Source organism: Tyto alba, unplaced genomic scaffold (assembly GCF_018691265.1).
Source record: "Tyto alba isolate M040663 unplaced genomic scaffold, T.alba_DEE_v4.0 Super-Scaffold_18, whole genome shotgun sequence".
Lineage (NCBI taxonomy): Eukaryota > Metazoa > Chordata > Aves > Strigiformes > Tytonidae > Tyto > Tyto alba.
Window position 1 is genome coordinate 5,299,012 of NW_024881280.1, and position 18,812 is coordinate 5,317,823.

The following is an 18,812-nucleotide window of genomic DNA, read 5'->3' on the forward strand; positions in this document are numbered from 1 at the left end:
TAGCTGAAAGAACTGTCACAATGTGTAAAATAATGGTTAAAAAATTTTAAACCAAAAAATAAATTATGAAAACCATTCTAACCTTTTCCTATTTACAAGATATTTAAAAGTTTACAATACTTTATTGGGAAAAGCAAAAATGTTAGATTTCACAAGTTCACACTCAAATATTTTCTCATTCTTTCATTTATATCTCTCCAAGTTCTTTGTATGGAGCTGCAAGGTTTATAAGTTACTAAAGCCATATTATGATTGTTTTTTCGTCTTTCACTTTTTTTTTCTCCCCAAGAAGAATATGATTTCTAATTATTAATGGCCACTAACACACACAAACGAACAAAAAACAAAGAATGTAAGCTGTCAATTCACCCTTCTAAGATAAAACCTCCTCGGTAAATAAAACTGATAGTAAACACGCAATGTTACCTGCACATAAAGAGGGAGCAGCATCCCTTATCAATTTAAATAAGCACAGACCTGATCAGTGCTCATTTATATCCACTGAAGATGCGTCCCTTCCATTAATTCAGGATTGCATAAAACCCAATAAAGAGAGCAGAGATACACACTATATATTTCAATGATTTTCCTCCCTCACACACTGGCCTGTGCAATACTCTCAGCTTCAAACTTGAGACACTTTAAATATATATAATAGAAAACAGTACTTTAAAATAATATTTAAATTTTTATCAACCCAAAGCTATTCTTGTACCCAAGTCCCTTACAATGCTTACTACAGGCCTGCTGGGCCCAACAACTGCCCAGAATAATTGACAGAAATACTTTAATAGATTTGATTATGATTAATTGATCCTAAATTTGGATTCTATATCAGCCTCAGTGCCAACTACATTAAAGCAATTTTCAAAATTAAAATACTATCTCTTCTTTCTGAAGCTACACCCAGAACTATGAGAATAATGTCTAGAAATACTGGTGCTTAGTTTTATTTGTTTGACCTTTTCCACTCATGCTCTACTTTATAACACATGTTCCTATTCAGATTAACAAACAAGTTATCGTGTTTTTTAAAAGAATTGCAGGTTATACAAAATGTAATATTTAATGGACTCTAGGAAGTAAATATATAAGGAATGTGATGTATTAGTAGTATGAACACAATACAAACACATTTAACAAGATTCTCTATTTCCCTGAAGTGAACTCTAAAATTCCTATACTGCCAGGCTTATCTTCCAGGAGAGGATACCTCTAATATACCATAAAAGATAAAAATTTTACTATTACCCAGCAAGACACAAAGAAGCACATGAATATGATGAACCATTCATGTATTGCAAAACAGTAAGTCTAGGACACAGATGAAGGCATGCACATAACTTTTCCATTTTCCATTTAAGAAAATCAGACATTACAAAAGTAGCAATTTTAAGCTCTCCTCCTCCTAAAAGACATATCACCTAGATGCAACAGTGACAGCCTTTAGCAGTCATATCAAATCCTCCTAGTAAAAAAAAATTTTCAGATAAAACTACATTACAGACAATGAAAAAAATTACATAATACTTTGATTTGATTATTACTCCCTATCGAGTTTCCTTTAAGTAACTGCAAAAACTGTAGTAAAGATTTCCCTTTTTGCTATGAGACCTATGACATCTGTAATAACTGTTATTGAGAGGGCTCTTCCGATTCTACTGGATATTGAATAGTAAAATAACAATCTATAAAAAACTCAGTTTTATTACTATTTTGCTCTAGTGGGATCTAGGCTGCTACTAAAATCAACCCAGATTTGTTCATACAATATTGTTTCTAAACATGTAAGGATTATGATAACTCTCCAAATCTCATTATACCACAATTACGTACATAATTTCTAAAACTGAGGCAATACCAAACACCTTTAATTCCATTTATCTTCTGCATCACTAATATACACCTGTGACTCCTTATAGCTCACAAAGTTTTTTTAAAAGCATCATAACTGCAAAAGAAAGACTACAGTAACTTCCCACCTAAAGCTTTTCAAATGCACTGTAAAAACTAAGTGGCACCTGAGGTCATTTCATGTCATCAGAAGTGCATCACAAAAGTGTATTCAGTTCCTAAAGGAATATTTTTATTTCAAGCCATTTTCAAAAAGATATCACTGTTCCAACTGGCATTATTATGAAGATACATATTAAAAAAAAAAAAGTATCTCAAAACAACCTCACCAAAAATACTTAGGAAAATACGAACTATTTTTAACCAATCTGGGTAATAAATTACAAATATTAAAAAAAAAAAAAATAAAAATCAGAAGAATACGATGTGGTTTGTGAAATCAAGCATACAAATGTTGGGGGGGGGGAAAAAAGCCAAACAGACTTCTTACTGCCTGTTTTGCCAACTGACGGGGTTAACACAAAGGACACAGACACCAAGCTAAAGAAATAAGCTTATTTTACTTTAGTTTAAAGCAGCAGAAAGAATAGGCAAGGTAATGCACCTAGTCATTACTACATAAAGCGAGCTATAGTGATTAAGAAAGATCCATCACCAATTGCCCTCCTACTTTACCATCACCCCGACCCGTGCATCAGCTGGGGAGCCCCGTCACAGCAAAGGGTCGGAGAGCCTGTCCCGGCAATTGGGAAGTCCTACGCAGGGCGTCCACTGGTGGGTGAGGTCTCCCTCTTTGCTGTGAGAGGGCCCGGCTTGTATACAGTTTAACAAACAAATCTATAAATCTATCTGACAAAATGCACAGGAGATATCTGGTAGATTGACTTGCCTCACTCAGGCGCGTCCAGATCTGGCCAAGATCCGGGCACGTCTGAGGAGTTCCTGTTTTTCTTTACATTTGAGATTTATAGTTCCTTCCTGTTGTTTACCTATAGCTTTCAGGGGTTGTTCCCATGGTTGCATTTCATGCTGATAAGATGTTGGTTGCTGGTCAGGGGGATCACTCAGAAGTCAACTTTGGTTCGAGGCCTATTGTTTAGGCCTTTTTATTTCATTGCCCTAAAACCTTAATTCTATTCCTCATGCATCCTGTGTGAAAAGAAATAACCAGGGGAAAAATTACAAGATCAAATATGATTTAAGTATCACACAGCAAAAAAGGGGTAAGCAAGATTTGGTAAAGCTTTGTCACAGATACGACATTTCTCAACTTTTGAACAGTTGATTTTGCATGTACATAAGGTGTGTTTCACGGGCATGGTTTGGGGGGTTTGCTGTTGTTGCTGTCTTTGGGGATGAGGAGCTGCTACACAAATCAGCAGCAAAAGAACATTCAGATCTCAAAGTGGAAAGATCACTTCTTGTCGCTGTATGCTGGCATTCGTGGAGAGCTGGATGAAACTAAGCATAGCCCAGTTCCTATTTTCAACCATCCCAGAGGACTGACACTTTTACCAGGTGAGAAGGAAGTCAGAGAAGTCACCAGAACCCATCAGAATGGGGAATGCTAGACAACTGAAATGTATTGCATTGAAATGTATTTTACAGTATAACTAAGGTCCCAATGTAATTAAAGATGAAATGCCAGCTTTCTCTAACTTCAAAATGGAAATTGTTACAACAACTTATACTTTTATTAAACTACTGAATTCTTATAGCCATACCTGTTTTACGTTCCTTCCTCCCTGCCCTAACTAGCTATTACAAATGTCACAGCTAGATATTATGGTAATTCTCTACCATTCACAAAGCTTCTTTGCCCACAATGATGAATTCTGTTAACATGGAACTTTTTACCATTCAAAAGTTTTACCTAATTATGCCAAAATACTTTAACTACTGTAGTCAATCAGATACATGTTACAATTTTACAGGTAGGCACTCTCGTCTTGTTTAAACTCCTCCCAACATAACCTTAAATTATAGTCATTATTGAAATATGCTTAAATTAACGCATTAGGTTAACCCTGTTGCGTGCCATAATATATGCTACATCTTCACTACAAATAGTGTGCTGCTTCTCTGATGATAAAAAAAATCCTCTAGTTATCTAGATATAAAATCTTAGTGGAGAAGGGAAGCAAAACCAAATATTTACCTCAATGTAACAAAATCCAACCTAGCAATAGTGCCAAGCTGATGTAAATACTGTTGTCTTAACCACTCAGATTTCACACCCAGTAACAGTTATTAAAGTTTTCCGTAAAAAAAAATTATAGCTATTAAATCATATTCAAGTAATAGTTCCAGCATTTCTGCCTTTGATCAGTAAAGCCTAAAACACATCATGTCTTCATTTTAAGAGGTTAATTGGAGCAAAAGTAGTATTTGCTGTCTAATTCTAATTCTATTTCTGAAATTCAGATGTTTTGTTTCTTTAATAAATGTTCCTAGAAGCAGTGATCCCTTCCAGGACACAGACACTGAATCCATGAACTGTTGGCAAATGTCTCATTTTAAGTAGCTATATCATTATAAAACTGTAAATGGGACTATTTTAAAGCTAATGGTTATTTTTAACACCACTTTTTCTACCTGGCAAACAAAGAAATGAGATACTGAAAAATCTGGTACTTCACCAAACTCAGATCACTTCCAGCAAAAACCTATGCCGGAATATCTTCCAGTTCCAAGCTCATTCATTTCTGGTCAGCACTGACTACTGAACCCGGAGATGTGTTGCTGTTCGAATTGGCATTTAAAGTCATATTGGGCTTTCTCATGCAAGAGTTTCAGATTCTCCTGTGGTTACACACAACCACTTTAAAGAAAGGTCTCAGAAATATTTTTAAACAACATATTCACAAAAAAAAAAAAAAAAAAAAAGGAACGTAGTCCAGTTAAGATGGGTTTGGACCACCTAATCTAATTCTAGAAACTTGCAGCAATTAACTGAAGCATAGAGAAGGAACATTCTAACATGTTTAGATTAGAACTAAATTAATATTTTCACTTCTATAAACCATGGAAAATTGTTAACAGTATAAGCTATTATTTAAAACTTGGCCACTGAAAATGTACTATTTATCTGAACATAGATAGGTTAAGGAAACAGGGAAAGGTGGTTAGAAAAATCATCACTGCCTAACATATAACTTAGCCTGTATCTATGCATCTCCTGTCTCCACTGCCTCAGTAAAATCAAGAATATTTACCCTCTTCAAATCACTGTGTAGTTTGAAATGGTTATATTTCAATGACTGTACAATACATGACATTATCATTTATTCAAGTCAGCCAAACATGGGGGGCTGAAAGCATGAAGGGTGGTAATCTTTACATTTAAGGCCAAAAATTTCCCCCTCCGAGGAAAGAAACCCTAAGGTTGACTGTCAATGTCTAGTAATAAGGGCATTTAAAGATATTGTATTTATTCAAATATAGGATCTCGTTTCAATTTCTTTGCCGCAGCATACTCTCATTGCACCATTTTGTCAACAAAAATATATTAAACTTTTTGCCAGTGCAGTTATCACATAGGAACAAATTGAGCTTAGAAAACTACAGCCCACTCAGTCAATCATGGCCACATTACTCAAGGTGAAGATTATCTATGCTTAGCGTAGAGGGCGCTTGGGTCAGCAGCGTTTCTCCAGCTTTGTGCAGTACCACATGAATGCCGAGGTAACTTCTTCAGGGCTGACACATTCAAAGCTAAAACTTTCGTTTTTCTAAGCTAAGAAGCCTCATTAGCATGCAGCAGTATCTACAGTGTATTCCAGAAACCAGGAAAAGAGTGTAGTGAAATTTCAGTAAGGCAGGGAAGCCTACCCAACGTAGCAGATCAAAGAGACTTGGCTATGCATGAAAGAGAGAGAATGTACCAGAAGAAAGATGAGAAGAGGGTTGAGAGGAAAGGTATTAATTTCACTGCTACAGAGTCTGTATGTGTGATTTCATTCAAATGAAAGTGTTCTGGGTTTAGGTAGTGCAGAAAGGGCTACACAGGTGGCTCCTGTGAGAAGCTTCTTGAAGCTCCCCCAGCTCCAAGTTGGACCCACCTCTGGCCAAGGTCAAACTAGTCAGCGACAGTGGCCGAGCCTCTGTGATAACATATTTAAGAAGGGGAACCAAAGAGGAGAAGTTAAGAGTTGTGAGGGATATACCAATGCAAATGCCAAGGTCAGTGAAAGAAAGGAGGAGGAGGGCAGGAGGTGCACCGGAGCAAAAATTCTCCCCTGCAGCCCATGGTGAGGGGGCAGGCTGTCCCCTTGCACCCATGGAGGTCACTGGTGCAGCAGAAGCCATCCTGCAGCCTGTGGAGGATCCCACACTGGAACAGGGGGCTGAGCCCGAAGAAGGCCAGGACTCTGAGGGAAGCCTGCACTGAAGCAGTCTGGGAGTATCCCCCAGAGGACTGCAGCCCATGAGAGGGACCCACATTGGAGCAGTTTGTGAAGAGCTGCAGCCCTGTGGCAAGAACTCACGTTGGAGAAGTTTATGGAAAACTGTCTCCCGTGAGAGGGACCCCGTGCTGGACCAGGGGAAGAGTGTGAGGAGTGCTCCCCCTGAGGAGGAAGGAGCGGCAGAAACAACGGGTTATGGATTGACCACAACCCCCATTCCCCTTGTCTCTCTGCTGCTGTGGGGAGGGGAGAAATCGGGAGCAAAGCTGAGCCTGGGAAGGAGGAAGGGGTGGGGGGAAGGTGTTTTTAAGATGTGGTTAGATTTCTCACTGTCCTACTCTGATTGGTAAATTACTGTTGGTGGTGCTGGTGTTCAAATTAAATCAATGTTCTTTTTCTTCCCAAATCAGGTCTGTCTTTTGCCCACGACCACAACTGGCGAGTCATCCCTCCCTGTCCTTGTCTCGATTCCTGAGTCTTTTGGGGTTCTCTGAGGGAGAAGGAGTGAGCAAGCATCTGGTGGTACTACTCAGTTGCCCTCTGGGCTTAAACCACAAGGGGAGAAACAAACCTACTTAAAGATAATGTAACAAGAACAGGACTAGAACCATGAAACACCCTAGTAAGGAAAACAAATTGATCTGTGCAATTCTATTTTTTCCTACAATTTCTGAAGCAATATAGCAAGGCAAATGATCCAAAATGGCATCTGCTCCTAAAGAGTATTAAAAGGCAAGTCGAAAATCAGTTTCTCCTTATCAAGCAAGAACCACACAAGGGACAGGATGAAGACTTAACTGCCAGCACCCCTTGCTCTGCATGTTCTACACAAGTGATCCTGGCCAGAGCACTGCCACGCACACGTCCTGGTGCTTGGGAGTATGTAGTTGTGAAAGAGACAGTAAGTGAATTCAGCTCACTTAAGAGATTTTTAAAATAAACATCACCCTCTCGTTCTATAAAATCTTGTACTGAGCTTTGCTCTTCTCTAGCTTCTTACAACATATGAAGCCTCTGCACTTGTCCCCACAATCCATCAGGACTTTTAGGTTGTATGTGATGACGTCCACATACTTAGTTTCAATATGATTCTGGCACATACCCTGCCTAAGCAGCTCTCCCTTGCAAGTTCTTAGGAAAGAAGATACCACAAGTCTATGTTAAAAGCTGTCTGTCTGAAAAGTGGAAAAAAACAAAGAAACAAACACTTTAAATTGTAATTGTACCAATCTACAGTGTAACAAGTCATTATAAAAACTGATGTGATACTACTGTTTTACAAGTACTGATACAAGTTTAGCAGCAAGGCAATGAAAACAACTTAGTTAAAAGAAATCATATAATGCAACAGTCTACTGCAGCTCATCTTCAGCAAGTCCATGTTTACGTTCAACAAGCTGTACAAATGTTGTCAACACCTTTAAAATGAGCTCTTCCAGATACTGTATGCACACATTTAGAAAAATTACTAGCTGTTCTAATTGGTTGGAATGTCACAATAATTGCACTTGTTTGAAGTTGGCATTGAGGAGTTAATCACCTACAGAACTCTGTTACTGTGACAGTAACACTTTGACATCATTAAATAATGACTGTTAAATAATTATTATTAGACCAAAACTAAATGTACATTATTTGTTTAAAGGTTTTGCAATATTTTCAGTTAGTTATAGCACTGATTAAAACATTTATCTATACTTTTAAATGTTAAATGTGATTTTACAAAAAAAACCCACAAACAACCCCTTCAATTTATTTTCTGGTATTCCATATTTCAACTATTTTCTTTTAGATCCTACCTGAGAGATTCCGCCATCCGCCTTAAGTCTTCATTTTGCTGCTTCAAACGTTCAAGTTTAGCAAGTATCTTGGATAATTCGCGACTAGAGTGATCAGGGTGCTCACTGTCTCGTACCAGGTGTCCACCAATATAAAAGAGTAAAGTTCCCCAAGCAAAGAGGATGAGCATAATCCAACGCCAGGAACCAGTCCATGGCCGCATTTTCAGAAGTTCAATTCACTCCAGAGCTGCTTCTGCTCACAAAATAACAAACATTTTAAGTCCTCGGACTGTACAAAAGTGGACAATTTCAGTTCCTCTGTTTCACCACATTGTACCGGAGAAAAATTGTTCTCAGCGTTTATCTTACGGCAACTCCTTAGAGAAGATCCTTATGGGGCTGCACATAGAAAGCATTAATATTGCATCACTCTTCATTTATATTCTGTGAAAAGAATAAAAAAAATCTGAAATTATAATTCAGATATATAAAAATATATTGGATTGCAATTAAGCTAAATGTATTGTCATTAACATTCAGGAATGATGATAGACAATGATACTAATTTCTGTCAAGGAGAAAAAGAAAAAAGCTTTTAACTTGCTACAAAAACTATGCTCAGTTCAAGAATGAACCACAAAAGAATATGCAATCAGTTCTGGCTTTGAAATGGACAGAATTGCTACTTTTTATAAGAGAAATATTTACCAATTTGTAATGTGTCATTTCACACATAAAAATAGTTCGGAAATCATTCTGTGGTAAACTTAATAGTCCCCTTTACTATCAACAAAAGAGCTTTTGTTCAATTACAAATTCATCTTTATTTTTTTTCACTTTTATCAACTCTCTTCTCCATTTTTATCACGATTCCCACCCTGTAACAGAAGTTCGAACAATATATTCTACTATTTGTAAGTAGACTTGCCTAGTAGCAGCTGTAATATCAATTAAGCAACTTGCAAACACTGCAAAGATTATAAGCAATAATTTCTAAAAAGCCAATCCATTGTATATCTTACTCTTAAATTTATGGTGGCCTCTGAAATACCCACCTAATATTAAACCCAAAATTTGATTTCTTGCTTAAAACTGCAAGACAACACAACTTCTCTTTATCCTTCTACTTAGTACTTTCTAAAACAGATAAGAACACTGAACATTTAAGAGGTAGAAGAGGAAGATTTCAAGTAGAATCTATGTGGCACTGCTATATTCACACAATTGAAAATCAGGCATGACCTTAGAAACCTAGTTTTTAGAAACATTTTTTCTTCTGCTTTAAACCTATCAAACCCATTTTGACAAGTGTTACTATTAAAACTATAAAAATGCAAAAAGTGTTAAAGGTAATACTTTCATCTAAAACACCGTACCATTTAAAAAAAAAAAAAAAACACAAAAATCAACTCAACTCATCTTCTACTTGGCAAAACATCATTCAATGAGCGCAAAAATCTCCTCATTCTATCTAGAACAGACCTTAAGACTTAACTGATGAGCATGTCCAAAACCATTTTAAGTACTTCTCACCCCTCTTCCTCTTTCTCTGCAATGTAGCACTTCTACCTTTTGTAAAAAGCATATGTGGCATTTATACTCGATTTCCAAAGCAACCTGTATTTCCAATTCTCAAATTTATAAATCAGCCATATTTCCTGAGATGTTATCCACACCCACCTTCGCCCAAATTATTCTTCTCTGTTTAATCCTTCTTCCACTTTACCTTCTTTTTCATAACATTCAGGTTTTTTTTATTCTGTTCCAACTAATTTCAAGTTCAGAGAAAAGACTTCCTAAATTGCAGTAACATCCAAACTCGCCCAGTCATGGAGATATGCCTGAAGCATGCACTTACAGATACAAAAATTCTAACATAGTATTAAAAATGCTGAAAAAATTCTCTAATGATCTTGCGGAAGAGGTTTTGTTTGCATATTTTTGAGAGAGACAGAAAAATTCCACTTACGACTAGTGAGATGGTACACAAGATAAACTATTTGCAAATTGAATACTACTAATGAAATGGAAGACATTTCTAGTACCTCAAGCTTTTCCATCTAATGTATCTGTGACAAGGTAAGTTATAAGCAGACCAGTTTTCTTCGAAAGTAATGTCAGAATCCCACACTAGGAGCATGTAATTTTCTACAGATCTCTAGGAAAGCTTTACATAGCTTTTGCTTTAGCTTGGCAAAGCACGGGACTGCCTTCAGGAAGACAGTGGTTTCTTCAACAATCTCTACAAATGACAGCACAAGTAAGAACCACTCATATTATATGAAACAGAATAGGTCATGCCCAAACCACAGAGGATTGTTGCCTTAAGTGAAACAATCCTAGTCACTTGCAGGAATGATTAATAAAAAAACCCCAACGGACTGACACTTAAGGTTTAAGTGGGAAAGGGTATTCATACATCTGTATTCCCAATCACCCAGAAAATGGCCAACTGTGGCTGCATCATGCTAAGTGAAATCACAAAGTCTGTGAAGGCAGAGGAAAGAAAAAGTAACAGGAGACTTCAAATATTCCTCTACTGTTTGGGTAAATATTATGCTGGGAATTGTGATAAGAACAGACATCATATAATTACTGCTTAAGAGAAAAGCTACTATGAAAAAACATTGACTGAATCATAAGCAGTTTGCAGAACTTGGATCAAAAGTTTTCTGCTAGAGGACCACTTTACAACAGTCTGCATAATATACTCAGATATTTTTTCCTTCTAGCAGCCACAAAGGAAAAAAAAAAAAAAAATCACTACAGCTGTGATTAATTTCAAGAAGAGGAACTATTTTTAAAGAGAAGTGGACTCCATGCCACCTGGAAAGATATCATGGTCTTAATTAAAACAGCAGGTAAAGGTGACTATTATAATTAGCAAAGAAAGTATCCTTTTAAAAAGTTACAAGCATGATCAAAGGATTCAATAGACAAGACTGTAAATTCTGGTACATTAAAGACATAAAAACACTAAACATTTTCTCCAAAGCAGATATCTTACTAGACACTGCAAAGTCAACAAATGATGATAGTATCTAAGAGTTGTCTAGAGTACTTTGCAAATAAAAGACTGACTTTCTTTTTTTCAGCCTGTTTTTTGTAACACAGGAGCATAAGCAAACTCGTGAATCAGGTATCTTTATAAGAGAAAGTGTTGGTCTGTCTCAAACAACAGCGTTAGTAGAACAAACTATCAAACAAATCCACAAAATTAATATAAAAGTCATCAGAAACAGATGGTATTCTTCCAACAGTTCTAAAGAAGTTAAAGAATGCAGCAGTTTAATTATTACTAGTAGTATGTAATCTCTCAATTCTAATCACTTTGTAGCAAAGGAATGAAAAATTAAAACAGTAAACTGAATTCTTTGTAAGGGCTACAGCAGGGATCCCTGAAACTACAGGCCAGAAAAAAATTATGCTTGTGTCAGGCAAACCAGCAAAAATAATAAGATAAAATAAAACTGCAGACATAAGGATGAATGTAACGAAAGTAAAAAAGTACTAACATGGCTTCTGGAAAGAAAAATTGTGCCTCATAAATTTATTAAAGTTCTTCTGAAGATGCAAACAAACAGACGGGCAAGAGAGAATCAGTTCTAAATTATTACACAGTTGATCTAGTCAATGTGGATTTTCAAATGATATTCAACAAGGTCCTCAAAATGTTTCAAAGAAACTAAGCTGCATAGAAAGAGAAAAGTTCATCATGTGAGTCACCATCACATTAAAAGAGAAGACACAGTAAGACTAGGCAATCAGTTCAAGTGGAAAGAATGATCAGGGACCTCACTGGGACTCATGGTGGAGTTCATACAGTTTAATATATTCATAAGTGATTTGGAAAACAAAGTGAAAAGTGAGGTAAAGTCTGCACATATAGTGTAAAAGATAACAGCAATGAAATGAAGGATATCAAGACACTGTCTAATGAAGAAATAAAACGAAAGATGAAAAATCACTTTATACGAGTGTGTAGAGATGACACTTGACTCATCATCCATCAGGAATGGTTTTCAGCTGTGATAGGTAATTCTATAAAATATCAGCTCAGCATTGGGCAAAATGCAACCAAATCCTCACAGATTAGGAAAAAAAAAAAAAAACAACAAACAAACAAAAAAACACAAACAAAAAAAAAAACTAGCCAAAAAACCTAACAAGTAAACAAAACAAAAAAACACCCCACCAAAAAAAACCACAAAAGCAACAAAAAAATCCCACAAACCCAAGAATCCCAAAAGTAAACCCCAAAAGAAAACATTACCATTATGTCATTGCATAAAAGCACTGTCAGGACTTTGATTACTTTGTATCATTCTGATTCAACCAACTCAGAAAGATATGGTGGAAATAGAAATGATACACAGAAGGGTTACAAAAATGAGCAGAGAGAGAGAATGGCCTTCAGTAACTAAACAGATTAATAGAAAGGACAACTCAGGAATTAATGTGGCAGATCTATAAAAATCATTAACAGTATAAGAAAGTAAACTAGGTATAATTAATTGTTTGTTGCTACTTCTAGTACAAGGGGATAATGAGTAAAACTTTCTGGTTTGAACAGATTCAAAACAAAAGAGGATATTTCTCCAAATTTGTAATTCCAGCGTGAAACTTATTTTGATCAAACACTGTAGGTGTTAAAAGTTTACATTTCAAAGACCATTACACCATTTCAAGGAAGATTAAAATTCATAAAAGGCTACCCACAAAGATACTACCCAATACTCTCAGAATCCCAAGTTATATATTGTTGGAAACTGGAGAATATAGCAGGGTAGTACCACCAGAGTATCCTGGTTCTTGCAGTTTTCCCTGGACACTCACTACAGGCCAGTCTTTGAGATGTATTAGGCTAGGTAAGTCTTTGATCTGCTATGGTATGAATACTTCTACAACGAAATTTAAAATGTTAAACAATATTTTAAATGTTAGTAAAGGTTTTGTGTTACAAACACAAAAAGACCACATTTTAATAGGGCTAATTATCCTTTATTTACTTTATAGCAACAAATTTTACAACTCATTATTAATAAAAAAGTAACTTCTTCAGTGTTTTGTTTAAAAGAATAAACAAACTCAGACTGACAGGAAAAATACCAGACAGCCTTTTTAAGGAAGAAAATAGAATGCTTCATCAGGTATTTGTCTGTGGTTGTGAAGATAAGATTGGTCAAGTACTTCTGACTCTCGAGAGCTTATAAAATTTTCAAGTGGGAAAAATAACTAATACTATTTTTATTTATATCACTGTAATCAATGGTGTACAGTAATTACTTTCAAGTACATTGTTCTTGTAGCACATCCACATTGCTTTTATGTAAGTGATTTTAAAGTATTTCAAATTTAACTTTCTTTAATAGTAAACCAGTTTCTACTTCCTGAAAATTAATCAAATTATGTCTAAAACAATTAATGGACTTAATATTTTAAAGAACAGAGTTCTGAAACTACTCCTAAACATTTTACATAATATGCAAAAGATAGCATGTTTTATCCAATTCCTATGAATTTCTGATGATATCATTGTTCTTTTTATAAGTTAGGTCACAGTACAGTTAAATATAAAATAAAGAAGCCAAACTATTTGAATAAATAGGAAGAACATTCTGAACTAACATTAAACAGTCAGCCTGTATCTCAAATGTGGTGTATCTAATTATACATGAGTTCTAACTACTCTTAACTATTGGCTTTGTACTGTAATGTGTCTTTTACGTTTTTTTCTTCCATTTCATACTGTTCTGGGAATGCAAAATGTCAAAGTATTTCAGTATTTCAAAGTCCAAACAAGACCTTTAAATAAATTGAATTATAATAAATAGAAGACTAGCAGAAATAAAAGAAAAAAGAGGGAAACAAAAAGGAAAAGTTATCACATTTTTTAAATTGTTCAGTTTCTACAGCTTATATCAGGTTCCTGAAAGACCTCCACATGAAGACATATACCACAGATATCTGCCTGACAAAATGTCAAGATGTAATGTCAATACTTATCCTTCTTTAATTTTGTATTGCTGTTTATGAGTTTTCATACTGTTAACTAAACCCAGGACTGCCCAGACTGAAAGTACGAGCCTGAACTCAGAAAAAACTCAGCAGCAGCCTGCAAACCCAGTATTTCAAACCTGAGATGAATCATAACATGCAGGATGATCAATATCACCTGATACTGAATATCAAAATAAGAGCCCACAAACCTTAAAAGTTGTGGGAGAGCAGTACCAGTAAATATATTTTATTAAGCAAGAAATGGGAAATTATCTAAATAACAATGATTTGTGTTATTATTAAATTATGCTACTATATAGTGAAGAACCTTTATCTAAGAATACTATGTTACATTTCTTTTACCAGAGGAAGACACACATTTTAATTTATTAGTTATCCCATGAGATTTACCATGATTTCTTGTCTTATATTGGATTGGATTTACCCATACCTTTGCATTTTCCAGTGCATAATACCATATATTCAAAATACAGTACATTGACAATTAGCTAATTTGCATCTTCTTTCCTGAAATTTTAGATGAGTTCTTGTCTCCATTCTAGGGGATCCTAAGAATGGTTTACTACATTCTTATACGGTCATCTTCTAAAACAATGTAATAAGACATCTCTTTTATCTCTTTGAAGGGGCTTACCCCGGGTGTTTGGATTGAAAAATAATGTATCCCTCTATTCTCCCCAACAGCTCTTGAAATTATCTCTACAGCAATCTTTCAAACTAATTTTCATTTTAAAATTTCAGCACTACACTCAGTGAAGAGGATCTCTCGGGGAAATCACCTCCCATTCGTAAGAACCCAGCTACCATCCACCGAGATCCCAGCCACGACACTGATGTAGGTGGCTAGGCATGGACTGAAAGACGAAGCTCAGTAGAAGCAGCAGCAGCATACAGATATAGCAGCAAAAGAAGCCTTCACACTAGTACTAGCGTGGGGCTGGAGATGCCACAGTGAACCTAGTAACCCTCAGGGATTCCTGTATGTAGGCTAGTAAAGACACAGCTTTTAGCTGCCGTGAAATAAAGCAATTTGGACTTCCACATAGGAATAATGCAAAGGGTCTCCTGGTTCCACAGGAGACTGAAGATGAAGACACTAGAGACAGCTGTGAAATCTTCTCAAAATAATAAGCAAATAGATATTGGTGGTAATTTACATCAAGGCTTTTTGTATTTAAATGTAGGAGTTCTTTATCACTGCTTATAAAATGATTTGTTATTTCAAACTCTTGTTTCAGTTACTAAAGAAATAAAACCAGTATCAGGAAAAAGTTATGTAGAATAAAATCAAAGCAATGTTAAAAGTAAGTGCTAAGTTGAAAGCAAAGTGTCTCCTACAGTAAGCTATTTTTCAGGTTTAATTTAATCCTGTAGCTCTATTATAAAAAGTCAATACAAAATATGCAGTATTATTTAATGAAGCAAAAAAGTTCTGATGAGTACTTGCTATTATAAATCATTAGGAATACACAATCTTTAATGCATCAGTTGAATGGAAAATAATATTGTGAGAAAGGAAGTCAAATTAAAATTTATTTACTGCTAAATGCATAGCACAGAAAATGTAGTTAGTGTCAGAAATTTATTTACACTCCATTAAAGAGAAGACAGAATATTTACATAAAAATAAGGGTCTGCTTCAATGCCTTAATCAGGAAATCAAATTGTGCTACTACACATGTAAGCCACAATTGATTGTAAGCATATAAAAATGTTTTGTTGTCAAATTAACATGGAAGGTTTGGTTAAAAAAACATTGCTTCAATACAATGCAGTGCAATGCAGTGTTCACAAAATGACTAAAGGAAACAGTAAAGAGAACATGAACTTAATTAAAATGATAATAAAAAAAAGAGACTGAAGTGTAGCTCCAAGATCAACAGGAAAAATAATGTACATCCATGTCAAAGTTATTTTGCTATATCAAAAATTATTAATCAATGTAAAAATAAATACTTAATATCCTTCCTCATCTTGCCGCCATAATGCCTTCTGGTTATTTTAAAGTTTTAAGAGATCCTTACAAATTAGAAACTTGAGTAGCCCAATACCATCGTTTCAAATAAAAGGACATCTTCCATGACTTAAATAAGGTCCTTATTACCTTACTATTCCCAACATGCCTTCAATAACAAATTCAGTGATGGAGTTGAGATTTTTCTCCTTGTGTATTTTTGCTTGCTATTCAGAATTATGGCCCCAGAATAGCATTGTGCTTTCTCTTCCCAACGTACAGTGTCGAGTTATTTTAGATTCAGTTCAAAGCAAGCTAAGCAAGTCTACTTTTGGCTCAACCACCTACTGACACAGATTCACTCAAAAAAAAGAATTGTACCTTATGCAAGTTGAAAAGAAAACAAAATTACGCATGAAGCAAAACTCACACATCACCACAGCCCGTATATACAGCATTGCACTTAATGTCATGTACATCATCTACAATTCTTTTTTCACAGTATAAAACATAAAATTCACTCCACTGTTAAGGGCTATCACAATGACTTATCACTAAATATGAAACACTCAAACCATGTTACATTGTACATGCAACTTAGATTGAACCTTTACATCACTGTCAGTTTCACTTAAAAGCAAACAAATAGGTATCACTAACAGAGATAATCTTCTCAGGAAAGCACACTACTCAAAGTAATGTTAACCTGATGTGCTCTAATAAAACTAAAATTAAAAAAAAAAAAAAAAAAAAAAGAAAGAGAACCAACTTTCTGATTCCAGTTCCTATGTAACAATGAAATGATGGAACAGCCTCTGACAAAGGATTAGAGCCTAAAGAAATAATCCTTTTAGGATATTAAAATAAAACTAAGGATCAAAGGACAAAAATAACAAGTAAATTACTCTGTAGTGTTTGATACAAATAAGTAAATGTTGATGTTGCAAATATTCAACGCATTCTTTACAAAAGCTTATATATTACTTGATTAATGAAACATCATCTTCATAATCTGAACAAGGTCATATGGGCAACATTTCTTCAGTCAAATCCTACGTCCTAGTATTTCAGGTAGCCATGTCATTGAAACCTCTAAGCTCCACCTAAAAAAAAACCCACCCATTTCCTTTACCCATTATTGGAAGGCTGTTTAAAACTTCACTCCTTCCATTGCTTAAAAGCCTTCTTTAATTTCCAAACTAAATTTATATTTTGCTAATTTATACTTGTGTTTTCTTACACTAGTATAAACTCAGTTTAGAGAGCTTGGGTACTGGCCCATTCTGTCCATAGCAGTGTGCCTGCGGAAAGCAGCCATGTCCTTCCTCAGACTTCTATGCTAGTCTGAGTCTTACATGCTAGCCTGCAAGCACTTCATTGCAAGAGGATTACAAATTCCCCACATCCTGAACCAGCTCCCATTCCAATTAAGTCTTTTCAGCACATCAGGAATCAGAATTGTATACATAACACAGGATGCTGCCAGTGTCTTGTATGAAACGAATAATTGCTTTCCTCTCTTAGATCTGCTTTCTGTGATAAATCCAGACCCAGGATATATCTTTTTCATGGCCACATTACTCTGGCAGTCAGGAACCATTTTGCAAGGACACAATACCTCCAAATCTTTTTGCATCTACATCTCTTCAAATTGACAAGCTCCCATCTTACATACAGAAATTCTTACTTCTAATCCTTTTAACTTTGTATTATTATACTTTATCCCATTCTACCACTCCAGTATCCCAAGTATAAAATTCTTCTTGCACAATTTTCTGACCCCTGTCATAACAGTCCTCCACTTTGTGACCTAAATTTCATTATAATCCAGTATCTTTTTGTGACAGTTACTACTGAAAAGACCCAAAATTAATAACAGATGTAATCCACTGCACTAATAGTGTTTCTCCTCCAGCCTAATACCCTTCCTTGCAGCACAAGTCACTGTCGTTTCATCCCTTCAGCTACATCCTTTTCCAATGAATGATTCTATTTTTCATCCATGTTTTCCCTAATTCAATTTATAATTTTCTATATGCCAAGAAAATGTTGAAGGGAAGTCCAGATACATAGTTTCTCCCAAACTATGTGTCATTAGGAAATTTACTTTCCTTCATTAAAACAGTTCATCAGTAAACCTAGAATAATCCAGATCAAACAATCTTTGGCAAACCTGTGTTGCATTTATCTCATTTTCCATTTTAATCTAGCTCTACTTTGTTAATTGTCATTTCTTTCAAAATTTGTCCCCAGGCTTTTCATACTACTGTGATCAAGCCAGGGCTGGTAATTATTTCTAATTCTAGCATTCATCTATACTAATCCCAAGAGACTTTATCCAATTTAGTTTCAAACTTCTTCAAATATTGACTGGAAACAATTTAGAAAGCATTTCATTCATCCATAACTTTTAAATTAGCTTTATTAATATACCAATTATATATATTATTTTCTTCAACCAGAGAAGAGCAACCCATTCACAGAACATGTATTGATGTTTGTATTCTCAAAGTATCAGAAAGGAAGTTCTTTTAGTTTTCAATTCAAGTTCACTGATTTAGTTATATAATTTTATTTTCCAATCCATAAAAACTATCCCCTCCCTGCTTTTTCCGGAACAAGGACATAGATTTTTAGTATTCCATATGTATACTTAATTATTGTGTAAATTCTTTTTTTCTTCTTAACTTCTATTCACAGGTATCACAGGACATAAATAAACATAACCATGAGACTTGCTTACTATTTACTCCTACATCCACACCTTCATCTTTACTACTGTTTCTGTAAAAGTGT

General features: G+C 35.2%; 1 protein-coding gene across 6 annotated transcripts in view; it reads right to left on the reverse strand.

The window, feature by feature from the left end:
• The window catches only part of FUT8 (fucosyltransferase 8), a 138,716-nt gene that overhangs the window by 66,368 nt on the left and 53,536 nt on the right, over positions 1-18,812 (reverse strand). For 4 of the 6 annotated variants that reach the window (XM_042790589.1, XM_042790590.1, XM_042790588.1 and 1 more), the window contains one exon: positions 8,060-8,485. In XM_042790589.1, coding sequence (XP_042646523.1) covers positions 8,060-8,262 — 203 coding nt within the window. In that variant the 5' untranslated portion in view covers positions 8,263-8,485. Of the gene's footprint in view, positions 1-8,059; positions 8,486-18,812 lie in introns of those variants that run through there. The other 2 variants (XM_042790591.1, XM_032993388.2) reach the window with 2 other exon arrangements.